Source organism: Ictidomys tridecemlineatus, chromosome X (assembly GCF_052094955.1).
Source record: "Ictidomys tridecemlineatus isolate mIctTri1 chromosome X, mIctTri1.hap1, whole genome shotgun sequence".
Lineage (NCBI taxonomy): Eukaryota > Metazoa > Chordata > Mammalia > Rodentia > Sciuridae > Ictidomys > Ictidomys tridecemlineatus.
This window is the reverse complement of record NC_135493.1, coordinates 61,375,700-61,394,983: the sequence shown is the minus strand read 5'-3', so window position 1 is coordinate 61,394,983 and position 19,284 is coordinate 61,375,700. Positions and strand designations below refer to the sequence as shown.

General features: G+C 34.1%; 1 protein-coding gene and 1 pseudogene across 2 annotated transcripts in view; both read left to right on the top strand.

The window, feature by feature from the left end:
- Positions 1-19,284, top strand: part of LOC120889045 (uncharacterized) — a 76,164-nt gene that overhangs the window by 22,036 nt on the left and 34,844 nt on the right. The window contains exons 4-5 of one of the 2 annotated variants that reach the window (XM_040282739.2): positions 133-226; positions 6,873-6,998. In XM_040282739.2, the coding sequence (XP_040138673.2) occupies positions 133-226; positions 6,873-6,998 (220 nt within the window). The remainder of the gene's footprint in view (positions 1-132; positions 227-6,872; positions 6,999-19,284) is intronic. The other variant, XM_040282745.2, reaches the window with a different exon arrangement.
- LOC106144986 (la-related protein 1B pseudogene) lies at positions 12,193-13,750 on the top strand (annotated as a pseudogene).

Below are 19,284 nucleotides of genomic sequence, written 5' to 3'. Positions count from 1 at the left end.
TGCTTTCTCATGGTTACAGTCTTAAAACTCAAACATCCTGTATTGTCAAAAAAGTTCATTAAACAAGTGATTTACAGACAATTAAGCAACTGCTCTATCTTTATTGTGTGTTTTATCCTTTTAATATTTCAGAGAACAGAAGAGTTTGTCTGGACTTCGACCTCAGCATAATTCTGCATATGCTTTCGAAACTAATTTGAGGCCTCCTCAACCTGATCAAGACCAGGTAAACACTGAAACCCATTTAACAAATGAACTAAATTTACAGAAGACATTAGAGAGAAAAATCTTGGATAAATAAAAAGAAACTTGGAGATTAAAGCAGTAGTCAGAATAACATGGAGTATTATCTGAAGATCAAATTACGCAAATATGGAATGGTTGATGTCAGGATATACACAAGAGTAGAGGCCAAGCCTAGGGCAATTACACTGTGAATGATCATTATCTCTCCTGCCCATTATTTGTTTCCAGGTAAGATCAAGTTAAAAGAGATATCAAAGGCAGCCTTGGTGAAAGTTAAACACATATCAAAGAGAAAATCCTTAAAAGAGGACCAGATATCTGAAGAAGAGGAAAAAAGAATTTGAATCCTTTGAATAGAGTAGCTCAGACCCTCCAAAGGAAAAATTCTTGTGGGGAATCTCTGTAATTCACTATACTTTAGAATCATCTCTGAATAGGGTGTAAAGGGTCTGGGTGTTATATTACACCACAAGTACCAGAAGCAGAAGCAACAGTAATTTAAATCAAACAAATCACAAACAAGGTAACACAAAACCATGTGTTATAGTTTATTAAGTTCTAGAATATGACCAATTATGATCTCTATATTTTAAGGAAGTAAGACCTCCATTGAGATTAAAGAATTCAAACCTAAGCATAATCTTACATGTTCTGTATATGGAACCATCTTAATAACGTCAAGGCAAGGTAAACATTGAAACATGTAAAGGTTAAAATAAAGAATTATTGAACTGATAGTGGTCAGATACTTTTTACCAGAAGTCAAAACAATAAATATTTTGACTTAAATTATAGTATGAAGGACCTGTAACACAGCATTTTTCAAGATGAAGATTAAAATATTCTGGGCAAATATCCTATGGTAAATATCATTCATTTCTCCAAAATTCAAATCACTAAGACTGTCAAATGGCTTTGGCTGCCTATTTTTTTCCCTTGAAATGACCCAGTGTTTTGTGATATGAGTTAGAGAAGCTATCATATAGGAAGTACCTTAATATTTTCAAGAATTCACTTATTCTTAGTTTCCATAGTTACTTCTGTCAACAATTTGTTTTTAAATCTCCAAGTCGACCTTCTCATCTTCTCTTCTCCCCTCTCATCATGTCCTTACTTAATGTTATATGCATTCTAATTGTGGATAAAATTTATGAAGAAAGCTATGTAAAATGTCCATCACTTGGAGTATGTTAACAAATGTTACTCTCCCTTTCGTCATTTCAGTCTTTCTGTGGCTAAATGTCTGCTGTAGTTCTTATTACATCTGTCTGAGTACTTCTACTATGGAAAATTTCTCTTCAGAGTTGTGACCATTTCCTTGATTGAGGAAGCCACATGTGAACCATCATGACTCTCCCAATCCACTGCATTCTTCTCTCGCAGATTATTTTCCAGAGTCTGGGGAATTAGAAAACAAAAATGCATTATAAGTTAGCAACTTAATAGAGAACTATGAGACTTTTGAATTAAACTATTTAGAAAGGTGTCCAGATGCACTGTGTTCTAAACATAAATTTAAAATATTGACTTTGGTAAGTAATGACTTCTTAGAAATCTCACATCAAGTTTCTACACAATTAAATTATGTTTATCATATAAGTTCATCAGTATTTTCTTTATTCAGCTTGCTCACATATATACACAGAACCAGGAACTAGTAAGGAGAGTGAATTCATTCTTGAGTAGTCAACATTAATCTTTCCTAATTGTCTTGACAATTAAATTTGAGTGGGCGGAGGTAAGACCACATATTTTCTACCTCTTCTTCTCATTCCTATTCTCACTTTTACATTTACCACAAATTAGTTTTCAAAGTTGTTACAGTCCTGATATGAGCATATAATTACACACTCCAATATATTCTGTGAGTCTTTGACAAGAAGGTGTGTTGTGTAGTTTATAGTCCTATGAGAAGAATTCACCACTGCCTATATTTGTCATTTTGGATTATTATCCTGATTATAAATACTTTCTACAAAGCATTTTACCTGCCTCTTAAACCAAATTTACATGGTCCAGCCCTTTCTACCAGGTATAACATGTTTGAACTATTTTTACTCATGAAAATACAAAGCAACTATATCAGAAGTGGGGGAATGTACATTTATCAGAGACTCAAGAAACAGGTATATTTTGATGAGTATAGAAATAAATACTGACATTGCTTGAAGAGAATAAAAAGGAAGATTAAACCATACAATAAGAGCAACAAATATGGAAAAATGATCACCAAAAGGAAAAAAAATACCTTGGCTAACAATCAGATTTTCTATATTTGACAGTAATAATCACAAACTTAGGAAATTGTTAACTTCATTATATTTTCAAATTGAATAAATTGAAAGTAGGAGCAGATGATGAGCTAAGTTTTAAATTATCCATTAACTATATAGGAAATTATTCTTCCTAGATAATAAATAAAAATAATATCTAATTAATTAAAGTATTCTTATATATAGTTAAGGCTATTAGCATGACAAATAATTTCTCATTATAAATATCATATTCAAATAGTTAAATCTTGTATATATTTCTACAATATATAAGAATATAAATTATGATAATCTCTAAATCATAGCTGCTTTTTCAATATGCAATATCACTAGGTATTTACATTAATTCTACCTTATAAGTAAATTTTAGTCACAGTTCGCAGTTTTATGAATTTAAAATAGATAAAGTCTTATGTCACTTATATAATTCATAAAATTAGTTTTTTTCAAAAGATAATTCATTATGCAAAGTGTATGGAAATCAGCAAGGTGAAATAATACTCTTTATTTATTTATTTACTTTGGAATCTGGAATTGAACCCAGCAGGATTAAAGACGGAGCCACATCCCTAACTTTTTTTTTTTTTTTAATTTTAGAGACAGGGTCTTGCTGAGTAACTGAGTTGCTTTGGGCCCCACTAAATTGTTGAGGTTGGCTTTGAACTTGCAATACTCCTTCCTCAGCCTCCCTAGCTGCTAGGATTACAGGTGTGTGCCACTGTGCCTGGCTGACAAGATATATTTTACTGTGACATTTTTGTAGTTGTAGATGGACAGAATGCCTTTTTTGTTTATTTTTATATGGTGCAAAGGATAGAACCCAGTGCCTTACATACACATGCTAAGCAAACACTCTGCTACTGAGAGCTACAGACCCAGCCCACCAAGACTGTTTTGATAGTCCAATATTTATTTCACTTTAAGAAAAATTTTGGCTAGATACATAAAAGGAACATTGGTAATTGGAAAGGGAAAATTATTCTGCAGTATTTTATCTTCGCCTTTTTCAGGTCAACAATGAAATATGGAAAACATTAGTTTAATCATTTTAAAAGAAATGATTGAAAGAAATATTATGCACTGATGAGTGAATCTGACACAACTTTTCTATGCACATATATGAACACACTACAGTGAACCTCAACATCATATATGGCCACAAGAAATTAATTTAAAAAATAACTATGGGTAAACTGCAGAGAGATCAGTAGGAGGAAGGGAGTAAGGCTAGGGGGAGGGCAAGGAGAGGTAATGGGGTCTGAATTAGAACAAGATATATTCTATGCTTTTATAATTATATCAAAATGGATTCTACTGTCATGTATAACTAAAAAGAATCAATAAAATTTTTAAAAAGAAAATTGGGAATTTCCACACAAAAGTCTTACCTGAGTTTGTATAATAGTGTTAAATGCAAAACCTATAAAAGTGAAACATTCATAAAATGCAAATGTACTTAAAATAATAGACTTTTAATAAATAAATAACATTTAAGATTAAAGGAAAGAGGTTACCTGTTATACCTGTTATAGAGGTCTAAGCAGAAGATTATTTGCAATTTTGTTGTTTTCCATTCTCTTGTCAACATTACTTGGTATTATCACTGGGAACATCAAAGAAACTAAATAAATCCTGGAGCACATGAGTTAATACACGAAAAATAAAGAATGAATACTCCCCATTAGTCTTATTTTACTATGTGTAAAACTTACATATTATCATGTGTTTCACATGTTGATGATCTAATCACCAAAGAGGGACCTATAGAATAAAGAAAATCTTTCATAACTGGTCATTTGAAATTAAAGAAATAATAAAATAATTAATAGATGCTTATGGTTATAATCCATAAAAGCAAGCCACTGATTACAAAAGGGCTAAAAATTAAAATCAGCATAAATCAAGGTAAGCCTATTCCCATTCCTGTGTTGTGATCACTAGAGAAAAGGCAGAATACTGTTTAAATATATATTAGCAATCTAGTTAGAACTAAACATTTCCTTATTATTTACATTTTTAACCTCATAAGACTAAGTCCATGGAGAATAATAAAGTTTAGTGATGAATATATATATATATATATATATATATATACACATATATATATATATATATATTTTACAATATCATCAACATATATTATTTGATGCCTGTAGTTTCTAATTTCAAGTATGCTATTAAATACACTTAATGGCTATATACTTGTAACTTGTAACATCATTGAAATGTTTTCATGTTTAGGAAATCTTTACCCTTTCAGTTATTTCGTTAAAATTATGACAAGAAAGTCTAGGTTTTCTTATCTATATATATAAGAGTTTTATGCCCTAAGCTTGAAAAAAGAAGAGAAAAAATGTCTTTAATATCAGGAATTTTTACCAGTATTAATGATTTCCTAATCAAAAGGATCATTAGGAAATATATCCCTCATTTTCTAGGCTCAAAATAAAATTTGTTAGACATGAATTAATAATAAGAGAAGTTTGAAAAATAAAAACTGCGTTATTAATGCCATACATGATATTACAATCTTTTTTCTATTTTAAATTTGTCTTCAAAACTTATCTAGTTATTTCCCCAATGCTATTTAAACACTTGAGTTTAGCAATCAGAGTTTATCTTCTGAGATAGTTCTTTGTAAAATTTCAACTAAAACACTGAGCAAAAGCAATCTGTTGATCTTCTGTTTCCTGGTATTTTATTGCATAACTTATTTTGCTCTGAGTTAGATAGGGGAGAGAAATTTATTTCACTTGGTGACACACAAATTTGGGGATGAATTAAAATTTGATATCCTAAACTGGGTGCAGGGACTCAGACTGTAATCCTAGCAGCTCAGGAGGCTGAGGGAGGAGGATCACAAGTTCAACACCAGCCTTATCAATTTAGCAAGACCTTGTCTCAAAATTTAAAAATAATAATAATAATAATAATAATAATAAAATAAAAAATCTGAGGATGTGGCTCAGTGGTAAAGAACCCCTGGGTTTAATCCCTGGTTCCAAAATAAAAAATAAAAATAAGTTGATGTCCTAGTCACAATTTTGATAATTCTTTTTCCCCCATCACACAAAAAAATGTTTTAATTTCCTCACTGTATTCAACCATATTGCTAACTGCCTTCAGAACTCTCACCAGCATTATGTTATTGCTGGCAAATGTCTTCTCACCCCTGGGTCTTTACACACCTGGCCTATGTTCACAATCTCAGTCTCAATATTCAGGTAACAACTGTGCTGCAGAAGAACCCTGCATTTCTTACAGTGCTCACCTTTCAGCTGTTAAGGTGAGGCTAGAGCCACTGACATTGCACATGTGAACTGCCTACTGTGTGCCTCTCTTCCCATGCCTCTAATATTCCCAGGACTTGAAAATTTCTCATTTAAAAGAGATTATTCTAAGCTCCCTTGCTTTGAGTTTTGTGGTTAACATCAGGGTACAGTTTTACAGGTAAACTTAGTTTTATTTCATAGTTTGCATTTCATAGAGCAAATGGTGTTATAGAAATATGAGCTATTGAGTCAGAGGCCTGGAACTGACCAGCTGTTGAATAGTTACTTAAACTCTCTCTCTGAAAACTCAGTTTTCAACTGAGATTAAAATTAGCTTGCTTTGTAAAGTTGTGAAATGATTAAATGTGTTATTATATACAAGGAACTTGGAGCAATGCCTGGAGTATAATTAATAGTCTAGAAATTATTTATGTTACTACTTATAGTAAGCAAGTAAAATCTATTCTATGTCCCCTGTCTATCAGGAGAAAAGCAGTGTTCTATACTGCTCTTTGCATTCCAGAAGCCTATTAGTGCATATAGAATAATCAAGTGCTCCATCAAGTGCCCTGAAAAAAACAACTTTATTCTGCCAATATGTGCTTTCTAACAATATGTTGTTGAAGAAACAAGGTTAATTGGTGGGCAAAGGGACAGTAGAGGGCAATGGAATTGTTGCCTGATTTGTCAAAATTTCAGCCTCTTGCTGGGCCACTATTACAGAATGAACCTGAACTGTTGTCCTAATTCCTGAAGGGCCTGTGGTGAAATAGAATACACTGAGACTTCAGACTTTTCAGAGCACAGATCTTTGTGCCCAGATAAAAGTTTAGCTTATATCCTACTCATATCTTCTTACTGCTTTGGCAAATTCCCTCATCCCTCTTGTATGAGCATGAACCCATCAAGCTAATTTTCTGTACCTATCTTTATTAAAGCCCTCAGAAATGGCATAGAACAAAAACAAATTACAAAAAAAAGCTTTATGCATGGTGAAAAGGTAGTTTACTGTGTGATATCTGGCCCATAGAATGTCCTTCTGAATGCTGGAAATAAACAATTACATTTCTGATCTTGACAGGCTAGGGTTAGGAATCAGCTGGACTTCATCAAAGATGGTCACTATCAGATGGAAGGAAAGGGGATTGATGTTCCATATCCTCTCTCTATGGAAAGAAGATGGCAGACATCTGACTCCAGATCCAAGGTATGGTAGGTCTAGGAACAAAAGGCAGCCTTATTAAGCAAGAACTAGTTTGGCAAGCCCCATAGATTATTTTATCAAAGCCTATCTGAAAATAGTTGCTGATAGGTGATCCCCCCCCCCGCCCACGGAGAATAGTTACTGAATTCCATGTAGGGAGGCATATGAACAGTCTAGTAATAGCTATTATCTCCTTGGTCTTCAATCTCTTCTTATTGTAGATCTTTGACCCCATCATTACCCATCTTTTTTTCCTCACATTTTTTATTGGTGCATTATATATAGTTGTACATATGATGTGATTTGTGCCATATTCATCCATGCACAAAATATAAGAATATAATTTGATCAATATCACTCCCCAAAACTTCCCAATCCCTCCCTACCTTCCACATTTAGTTACGTTTCTCTGTTGATCTCCCTTTGATTTTCATGGGATTTTCCCCCAACTTTCATTACCGTTTTCCTCTCTAGCTTCTTCATATGAGAGAAAAAATACAACCCTTCCCATTCTGTGTTTGACATATTTCACTTAACATGATATTTTCTAGTTCCATCCATTTTCCTGAAAATGACATAATTTCATTTTTATTTATGACTGAATAAAACTCTTGTGTGTATGTATATATATATAATCACATTTTCTTTATCCATCATCTGTTGATGGATTCTTCCATAGCTTGTTTATAATTGAATTGTGCTGCTATAAACATGGGTATGATTGTATCACTCTAGCATGATAATTTTAATTCTTTAGGATAAATACTGAGGAGTGGTATAGCTGGGTCATATGGTGGTTCCATACCTTATATTTTGGAGAACCTCTATACTGATTTCCATAGTGGTTATACTAATTTATAATCCAACTGACAGTGTAAAATATTCATTTTTCTCTATATCCTCTCCACCACTTATTATTGTTTGTAATCTTGATGACTGCCATTCTGACTGGTAGGAGACAAAATTGTAGTGTTTGGTTTGTATATCCTATTTGATAATTATGTTGAACATTTTCTTATATATTTATTGGACATTTGTAGTTCTTATTTTGAGAAATGTCTGTTTAATTAATTTACTCATTTATTAATTGAGTTATCTGATTTTTTTGGTTTAAAATTATTTGATTTCTTTATATATACTAGATATTAATCCTGTCAGAAGGATAGTAAGTAAATATTTTCTCCCATCCTCTGGATTCTCTCTTCATATTTCTAATTCTTTACTGTAATGTGCAGAAACATTTTAATCAATGCCATCCCATTTATTATCACTTGGCATGTTTTCCTGAGCTTTAGGGGTTCTATTGAGAAGTCATTGCCTGTGCCTATATGCTGGAGGGTTTACCCTATGTTTTCTTCTAGGAGTTGCATAGTTTGTTCTAATTCCTATGTCTTTCATCCATTTTGAGTCTAGTTTCCTTCTTCTACATATGGAGAACCAGTCTTCCTAGCACCATTTGTTTAAAAGGCTGTCTGTTCTCCAAAGTATGTTTTTGGTACCTTTTTCAAGGATCAGATGGCTGTAGACCATCATTACCCATTTCTAGATCAAAAATAATAATGACAGGAACAGCAACAGTAAAAGAGCCTTGAAAGCATGTCTTAACTTGAGTATACAGTGATTTTTTAATAACCTGAAAGAAAAACCTACTGTCTCTCAGTAATAATTGAATGATGTCAAATGAACTGATAGACTATTGGGTCTTTCATTTACCTAATGATATATTTATCTAATCATTATATTTGGCTTCTAGAAACTTTTAATCATATGGTCTTAGACTGTCCACATTTGACCAAACCCTGAAAACTATATTTGAGTGGCTGGAAGTGGAATTCCACTACTATGCAATATTTAGTCAAGGAATCCCCTTAGTACTAGACAGAATATTTGTGGTCCTGAATTCAGTGCATGTAAGACCATGAAGCAGCCAAGCTACCCCATTACAAGGAAATCCAGGTGCTGGTTTATCATCTCCTTGTTTCCTTTCCTAGGAAGTATTTTTCCACATTGGGTTAGAAATGTTGGTCGTCAATACTTAACTGAAATTTGAAGGAATTCCTTGGTGTGGCTTGGCACTATGTAGTGGTGCTTCCAAATGTGATAACCTAGAGCAGCCTGTGTCAAGAAAGTTGAGATACCTTATTCAACTGGCTAGTTTTATTCATTGTTTTCATACTAGGAAACTAAAATTATTAAGTAGCCTCTATGTTACATCAGTCAGATTTTGTAAAGGCAAAAAAGCCTGCCCTATCCTGAGAAATTCTGTGGCCTGAGAATTTTGCTGCAGATAAACATGCCCAGCATTTCGTGATTCTAATCTTCACAAGCAGGAGGATGTCTGTTCTGGCTTGTATACTATGAAATTTCTAAGATATTTCTGGAATGGGCTGCACTGCTAAAGTTTAGTTCATAGATAACAGATAATGAGAAGTTGGCCAACAGAAGAGCTTTGAGTCTCTGGCATACAGATGAGAGAGAAGGAGATTATATAGGGAGAGAATATTCAGTGAGAAGAGAAGAGGAACTCCAACATTTACTACCTGTATGTTCTTAACCCCACCAAGTTTCAATTTTAGCATTGAAATAATGGTACTTCCCACCCGTCTTTAGAGTTTAGGAGGAAAGCAATGTGTTGCTAAAGGAGTTCACATAATATGCATAATAGAATGAAAGGGAAATGTTTCCCTTTATCCTGTGCCCCAAATGTTCTGCCAGTATTTTATCTCTTCTTCTGTTTTATGTGCCCTAAGACTGACTGTCGTAAATTAGCACTTGTATAAGAGTGTATTACACAAAATAAATACATAAACACATGAATCAACAATAAAAATAATTAAAGGGCTGGGATTGTGGCTCAGAGGTAGAGCGCTTGCTTGCCTACCATGTGTGAGACACCGGGTTCAATCCTCAGCACCACATAAAAATAAAATAAAGATATTATGTCCACCTATAACTAAAAAATCAATGTAAAAATGATTAAAATAATACTTTCAACTGCCATCTTATGTTAAACTACTGTCATTATATTACTTATATTGTGCAGCACAATAGATGATGGTAGGTGTAACACCCTTGGTTACAGAAGTATTAGCTGGTTTTGAAGCAGCTAGATTAGATTAATTTTGTATATGTATAAGCTAAACATCTATATTGAAAAGAAAGCTAAGAGAAAGATCATTATAATGTGGCTAAAGTTCTAAGCTTCCTTAATTTTTTTCTTACTCTTCTTCCCATGTTAGTTAAGGTCATGATGTCCCCCAAACGTTCTGGAATTATTTTATAAATTATGTTTTTACAAACAATAATCACCCACTTTCTACCGTCTTGTCCATTCCCATTTCACTGACTGAAATTCTCTAAGTTCACCAGTAGATGGCAGTAATTAGCTTTTATATTGTCCATCTTCATTTTTGAGGAAAGGGCTCTTTGAAAATCCCAAAGCAGAAAATGGGTAGTTAAAGAATCTGGGCCAAGTTATTTACAGGATTGTACCATAAATATCAGATTATTCTGTTTTCATCAAATTTTAACTGATTTGTTTCACAAAAAGGCACTTTTTAAAAAAATTATATTTGTTCTTTTTAGTTATACATGACAGTAGAATGTATTTCAACGTATCATATATACATGGAGTATAACCTCTCATTTTTGTGGTTGTACATGAATTAGAGTTGCCCTGATCATGTGTTCATATATGAGCATAGAAAAGTTATGTCTGATTCTTTCTACTTTCTTACCCATTCCCATTTTCCTCTCTTCCCCAAACTCCAGCCTGTCCAATCAGTGAACCCTCCACTCCCCACCCCACCTATTGTGAGTCAGCATCCGCATGTCAGATAGAACACTCAGCTCCAAAGGCACTTTAAAACAACACCTAATCAAGTAAAAAATAGGAAAATATGAAACTGTAAATGCTAAAAGATCACAAACAACTATCATTTTTCCTAAATTTTCCAAAACAACAACATAAATTTACCAAGATGCTAACCACATTTTTCTTTAGGTGGATCAGTATAAGTGTTTTTGTCCCTCTTATTTCAAATTTTCCACTTTTTTTAAATTTCAAATTAAAAATCCTTTGCTTTCTTCAAATATACAAAATAATGATAAGGGAAAGAACTTCAAAAATGAAAAGAAGCATAAGAGACAACGTTGCTCAACTCTATACAGATAAACTTTAAAAGATGATTAAATAATTGTCCTCTGAAAACACAGTGAATTTAACAGACTGATTTCTCTGGAACTATACACACACATGCACACACACAAAAATATAGCACTAGGCTAGCAATTTCACAGAGGAATTCTAATGATATTTAAACTGTTTCAGATCAAAAAGAATATAACTTCTGAATTTTTAATGAAATGACTATAGCATTAGTACAAAAACAAAAAAAATGCATTTAAAAATAAAACTGTAATTTTGTCAAAATGGACTCTTCTGTCATGTATAAATCAAAGAACCAATAAATAAATAAATAAATACATCTGTAGACCAGTCTCTTCAACTCTTCAATGAGTATACATGCTTAATCCGGAATAAAATATTAGCCACCAGTATCTAGCGGCACATAAACAGTAACTTGTCATGACTAAATAGTATTATTCCAGAAATGAAAGTCTATATGATTCTTCATGTTAATAGATGAGGTGGAAGGTTTTATTATTATCCCAACAAATATCAAAAAGGTATTGACAAAAATTAATATACATTCATGGAAGGAGGCACTTGATAAAAGAAAAATGGATAAATGCTTCCTTGACTTAATAAAATGTATCTTTCCCAACTCTAAAATTCTCAGAGATCATAAGAAACATAGACATGATCTCTCTAAAGTAAGGACCAAGACAAGGATGTCCACCACACACCACTATTATCTAAAATGATTTGTGGTATCAACCAATACAATTAGGTAAAATAAAGACATTAAACTTAAGTAATTAGATAGATGAAGTCAAAACTATCATTACTTGTGGGTAGTAAAATCATGTATGTAGAAAAATCAATACAATTGTGTATAGAATTACTAGGTTTGACATGTACAAAAATAAGTTTAAAAAATAGAAACTACTCCATTCATTAATAGCAGTTAAAACGATGAAATAGTGACCTGATGGGCTCTGGGCAACTCTGTGACTTGATGAGGAAAAACAACTAAACTCGAGCAAAGGAGATCCTAAGAAGCCTAGAGGCAAAATGTTATCATATGCATTCTTTGTGCAAACTTGCCGGGAGGAGCACAAGAAGAAGCACCCAGATGCTTCAGTCAACTTCTCAGAGTTTTCTAAGAAGTGCTCAGAAATGTGGAAGACCATGTTTGCTAAAGAGAAAGGAAAACTTGAAGACATGGCAAAGGCGAACAAGGCCCATTAAGAAAGAGAAATTAAAAGCTGTATACCTACTAAAGGGGAATCAAAAAAGAAGTTTGAGGATCCCAATGTACTCAAGAGGTCTCCAATGCCTTCTTCTTGTTGTTCTTAGTATTGTCCCAAAATGAAAGGAGAACATCCTGGCCTATCCATTAATAATGTTGTAAAGAAACTGGGAGAGATGAAATAACACTGCTGCAGATGATAAGCAGCCTTATGAAAAGAAAGCTGCCAAGCTGAAGGAAAAATAGGAAAAGGATATGGTTTAGTTGGCTACTGTGTGCTCAGTGAGGCAGCAGCAAAGCTCAGTTCCCCCAAAATAATAAAAGCAAGAAAACTCAAGAAAAGGAAACCCAATAAGGCCAGTGATTTCAGCAATGTGGTAAACTGGCCAACACCAAGAGAATTAGTGAGTACTGGAAAAAAAAACTTTCTGCAGTCTCAGAGTGTTGTCAGGCAAGGAAATAAGAAGCCACAAATTAGGAAAGAAAAAGAAGAGAAGGTGTAAAGAGGAATAACGGTGAGAACAAAGAAAACTGGGAAACAAAATTAGACAGTCTTGTTGAAAATGTCACTGAGGATGAGGCCCAGTCAAGCAGTCAACAAAAGAGAGCCAATAAACACAAGTGGGTACCACTGCACTTAGATGATGTAAGGCCAGAGAGTCAGGAGAGACCTGTATCCTGGAACAGCTGTTGATGTCACTAAAGCAAATAAATCATCCCATAATAACAGGAGAAACAAAACATGAAGTTGGAGACAGAGAATAAAGAGATGATCAGGATGAAGCATCCAGTGTAAGGAGTGAAGGGGGTAATATCCTAGGTTCCTTCAGAGGCCAAGGAAGAGGACAAGGCAGAGGAAACCCTCCAGTGAATTTTGATTATTTGTATGTTACTGACAACATGGTGAAAGGAAGGATCAGCCATTTCAAAATAGAAATTAACACCAATATGATGTATTACTATGATGATGGTACAGGTGTACAGTGTATCTTGTGGAAGAATCATTGCTTAAAGTGTATATTGAGCATCAAGTTGAATATTACTTCAATATAGAAAACTTGGAATGTGACTTATTTCTTTGAAGAAAGATGGATGAGGAAGGTTTTTTGGGCCGGTTTCCCTAATTGCTAGATTTCACCAAATTCAGGCTCTCACCACATACCTTAATCTCATTTTAGAGGCCTTAAACAACAGCACAGAAGCAGAAGTTGTGAATGAGAAAATGAGCAAAATTTTGAACCAGAAAAATGGTCAATCCTGGGCTCTCCTCCCAGAAGTGTGCCACAAACAATCTCCTCTTGGCTGATTGATTGTCAGGAGTTTGTGCCAGGCCAAGCAAGTCAGGGTGATGATCTAGTGAAGCCCTGGAAGTCCATCTAATGGGAATGTGCAGTGGAACAGGTGACTCACTTAAGTGCATTGTAAATACTGGACCAAACCATGCTGCATATATATGAGTTCGTCCACTGCCAACCCCTGGGCAGCACAATGGTGGAGATAACCACCTCTGCCACAACGTGAGACAGAGCCAAGGGCTGCTGCTCGCATTCCAGTGACTGCTTGCCCCAGCTGGACTTAGGCTGTATGGCTACTTTTATTTGCAGGAGAAGCTAATTATTATCATTGTGGAAATACTGCAAGATTCTGTCTTTTGTTTCCAGGCATATGTACTTGTATTCAGGTAAATAAAACAGAGAAAGAAAGAGAGGACTGCCTAGAGTTTCCCAGCTTTCCAAGCCCTTGGCTCTTGATCTGCCCTTTGCTATGGTGAATATTTCATAATTCACATGTTAAGATATTTCACATAGAATGTAAGATTTATTAATGTAGACATTTAAGGGGTAAGAAATTGAAGAAATAAACAAGGTTTTTCCCATTACTCTTCAAAATGTATTTTTGTTATATCAGTATAAGTCCTGCCCAATGGAAAAGCATTAATGATGACAATTTCACAGAAATTTTTATCTCATATTTCTTTGTCAGTCCCAACAAGCAACACAGGCAAGTTTTTTAAAAGCTGAAGAAATGCAGGGGCTAGGGTTGTGGGTCAATGGTACAGCGCTCGCCTGGCATGTGCAGGACCCTGGGTTCGATCCTCAGCACGACATATAAATAAATAAGTGAAATAAAGGCATTGTGTTCAACTACAACTAAAAAAATAAATATTTTTTAAAAAGTTGAAGAAATATGACTTGTTTATTTGCTTGTTTTTTTTTAAAGATATAATGGCTGATTATAAAAGTTAGATATATTTATTGTGTAAACTTGGGTCAAAGATGACATTTTAACCAGCCTATGAACAATCATGGGTAAGTTGGATAATATAGAAAATACTTTTTCCACAGGATAGTTATTTTGGTCAATCAAGTTGGTGATGCCCATCCATTAACCACTTATGTATCATTAATAAAATTATAAGAATAAAATCATAAAAAAGATATTGCCGCCTATTGAACTAAAGGAAAACCTGATGAAGCAAAAAAAAAGGGGGGGGGAGTTTTCAATGCTGACAAAAGCAAGAAAAAGAAGGGAGAGAAGGAAGATGAGGAAGATGAAGAGGATGAGCAGGAAGAAGAAGATGAAGAAGATAATGAGTGAGTTGGTTCTAGTGCAGTTTTTTCCCTTGTCTATAAAGCATTTAACCCCACTGTACAAAAGTTACTCCTTTTATATGAAAAATTGAAATGAAAGGCTATTTAAGTTTTGTTTTTAAACTGTATCGTGTCTTTTTTTTTTTTTTTGTATAGTTAATACACTACCGAATGTGTCTTTAGATTGCCACATTAACTAGTGGTATTCTCAATAACCTTGCCTGGTACAGTATGGGGGTTGTAAACTGCCATGGAAATCATTAAATTAAAGTAGGGTCTTGTTGGTGCACAGCATAAATTAGTTATATGTGGGAATGATAATTTTTCATCTTCAGTAATCTCTGATGCAGCTTATCTGAAATAATTGTTGTCCTGTTAACTGAATACAATTCTAATCACAAAAAAATGTTGACATTCTGAATGCTTCTAAGTAAATACAATTTTTATTAGAAAAAATGATGAAATAACTAAGAATATACTTAATAATAAAGTTAAAATACCTATGTGAATAAAACTTTTAAAAGTTTTTTTTAGTACATTATAGTTGTGGTATTGGCATTAATGTTGACATAATAAAACATGAACAGAAAAAAATTTGCTTCACTTCATTCCCCAGCACTTCTCTTCTCCCCACTTTCTTCCCTTCTTCTGTTCCCCTTCCTCTACTTTACTATTTCTTCTATTTATTTATAGTTTTTTTAAATGGGTGATTTATAAATATACATAGAGGTTAAATTCACTGTGGTATATCCACATATGAACATAGCATGATGTGGTCAATTTCATTCTGCACTCCCTCCCATTTCCCATACCTCCTCCCTTGCCTTCTATGCCCTTCCTCTACTTTACTGACCTCCCTTCTATTTTCTTGGGATCCATCTAATTTCCCCTTGTTTTGCTCTAACTTCTGCATATACAAGAAAACATTTGACCCTTTACTTCATGAATCTGACTTATTTCACTTAGCATGATGTTCTCCAGTTCCATTAATTCACCAGCTCGTGCTCTACATTCAGTACTCCTTATGGCTGAGTAAAGCTCCACTGTGTGTGTGTGTGTGTGTGTGTGTGTGTGTGTGTGTGTATCACACTTTCTTTATCTAGTCATCTGTTGGCAGGCACTGGGCTTGTTCCATAACTTGGCTATTGTGAATTATGCTGCTATAAATACTGATATGCTTGTATCATTATAGTATGCTAATTTAATTCTTTTGGATAAATACCAAGGAGTGGGATATCTGGGTCACATGATGGTTCCATTTCTAGTCTTTTTTGTCTTTAAATGTGTTGTATTTGGTGGCATATAAAAATCTCTTTTATGTATAAGGAGTTCATATTTAAATTTTATCATTTCTTTCATGTACCTATTTAATTCATAATTCTTTTTTCTTTTTTTATTTGTTCTAATTAGTTATACATGATAGCAGAATGCATTTTTGATTCATTGTAAACTAATGGAGCACAACTTTTCATTACTCTGGTTGTAACAATATAGAGTCATACCCATATGCAGTCATACATGTGCCTAGGGTAATGGTGTCCATCTCATTCCACCATCGTTTCTGCCCTCATGCCCCAACCCCTTCATTCCTTCCCTTTTGTCCAACAAAATTTCCTCTATTCTCCCCACAATCCTCCCCCATTATTAATCAGCATCCTCTTATCAGAGAGAACATTTGGCCTTCCTTTGGTTTGGGGGGGTTGGCTTACTTCACTTAGCATGATATTCTCCAAATCCATCCATTTTATTCTCTTAATGTTGAGTAATATTCCATTGTGTATATGTACCACGTTTCTTTTGAGGAAGAGTAGAACAGCCACTACTTTACAAAGTGGTTCTACTAGTTTGCAGTCCCACCAACCCTATATGAGTGAAACTTTTAATGCACATCCTAGCCAGCATTTGTTATACTTTGTATTCTTGATGATTGCCATTTCAACTGGAGTGAGATAAAATCTTAGCATAGTTTTATTTTGAATTTCCCTGATTTCTAGAGTCGGTGAACATTTTTTCATATACTTGTTGGCCATTTTTATTTCTTCTTTTGAGAAATGTCTGCTAAGTTCCTTTGCCCATTTATCAATTTTTTATGCTTTTAGTTCTTCATAAATTCTGCATAATAATCCCCTGAGAAGGAGCACACAAAGGTATCCCATTCTATAGCCTCTCTTGTTTCCTTTGCATAAGCTTTGTAATTTAATGTTGTCACATTAAATTATTGATTCTTGGTTTTATTTTTTGAGCTTAAGGGTCCTGTAAATGAAGTCAATGCCTGCACAAATATGTTGGATTGTTGACCCTGTATTTTCTTCTAGCAGTTATGAAGTTTCTTATCTATTTCATAAGTCTTTGGTCCAGTTTGAGTTGACTTTCATGCAGAGGATTCAGACTTCTACATATGGATATCCAGTTTTCCCGGCACCACATTTTCTTTTCTTAAAAAAAAATATTTTTTTAGTTGTAGATGTACACAAAACCTTTATTTTATTTATTTTTATGTGGTGCTGAGGATCAAACCCAAGGCCTTGCATGTGTTAAGCAAACACTCTACCACTGAGCCACAACCCCAGTCCCCCCACCACCACTTTTTCAAAAGATATAGAAGGCTCTCCTTCCTCCAACCTATGTTTTGGGGACCATTGTCAAGTATCAGGTGACTGTACCTATGTGGATTTGTCTCTATACCTTCTTTCCTATTCCATTGGTCTTTATATCTACTTTTACACCAATACCACACTGTTTTTGTTACTCTAGCTCTGTAATACAATTTGAAATTAAGTATTTTGATGCCACTGGCATCATAGTGTTTACAATGTTGAGGTAAGTTCCCTCTATCTCTAGATTTTCAAGCATTTTATCATGAATGAGTGCTGAATTTTGTCAAATTCTTTTTCTGCATCTATTGAGATAATCATGTGATTCTTGTCTTTAACTCTGTGTGGTGAATTGCATTTATTGATTTGCATATGTTGAACCAACCTTGGATCTTTGGGGTGAAACTCACTGGATCATGATGTACTATCTTTTGAATGTGGTTTGCCAAAATTTTATTAAGGATTTTTTGTGTCAATGTTCATCAGGGATATTGGTCTGAAGTTATCTTTCCTTGATATGTCTTTATCTGCTTTTGGTATCAGGGTTATACTGGCTTCATAGAATAAAGTTGGGAGTGTTCCCTCTCAAATATCCCACTCCATGTATATCTTCTTGTGTTCCCAGTATCATCACGGCATTCAGAGAAGATACTGAACCCTATTAACTGAAATCATTGCATAGCAGAGCTGCTTACTAGTAAAACTTAGGGGGGAGAAGTTTTTAAAAATGTTCTCCACAGTTCTTATAATCTCGTTATAAAATTGAAGTAATTTTCTGGAATAGGTTGAAATATTAGTTATTATAAAGATATATGAATTATTATTTTACTACATACGGGCTAAAAAGGTGAGAAAATTTAGACAAAGGAACAAAAAAGAAAGAGAAAAGAGTAATAGGAATGAAGGTAAAAAGAAGAAAAAGATGGGTGGATGCATTTGAGGCAGAAACAGGTAATGCAAAAGGGGAATAAGTGTAAACCTGAACTATGAAAATAAAGAGAATGATTCCGGTTAAAGCTTTAAAATATTTGAAGAAATTCAATAAAATGGATTGAGGGTACAATAGCAAATAATAGAATATCTATCAATTCAATATGAAAAGTATTGAATTATGAAAAGTATTGATCTTCCACATTGAATATTGATAGGATGTCAATATTCATAGAGAATATTGATAAAGATCTCCATCAATTTCAATATGTAAGGTCAAATTGATGTTAGCGCTATTTAAGATAATTCATGCTGAGATAAAGAAATATTTTATTTAGTCTTCCTAGTTTGAATTTCATCAGTATTTGGGGCCTTTAGAAGATGTCCACTACTCTTCAGCTTTACCTCTGTGTTTCCCTGGGTATGGCTGTAGTTATCACACCAGCTCACCTCTGATACCATTCTTGGAGCCCCCCTCCAGTTCTTGTGTTTAGGTACCTACCAACTTTCTGTTGTATCAGTGGAGATGGTCCTTGTGACTCAGCAGTCCAGTTTTTCCCTCTTAGGGGGTGCAGACTTGTGTGCCCTCCTGAAGAAAAGCTTCAAGTATTCAGCATTATCAAATTCAAAATGGGGTATTCTGTGTACTAGTTCAGAGTTTGCAGGGTATGGTGGTCAAGGGTAGAGGAATTATAATCTGTTTCGTGTAGTGCTGTGTGGCCTGAGGGGAGGGTAGGACTGCTGCCTTCTCTAGAGTGCACAGGTTTCAGGTCAGTGGATTTGTATCTTGGCAAATACA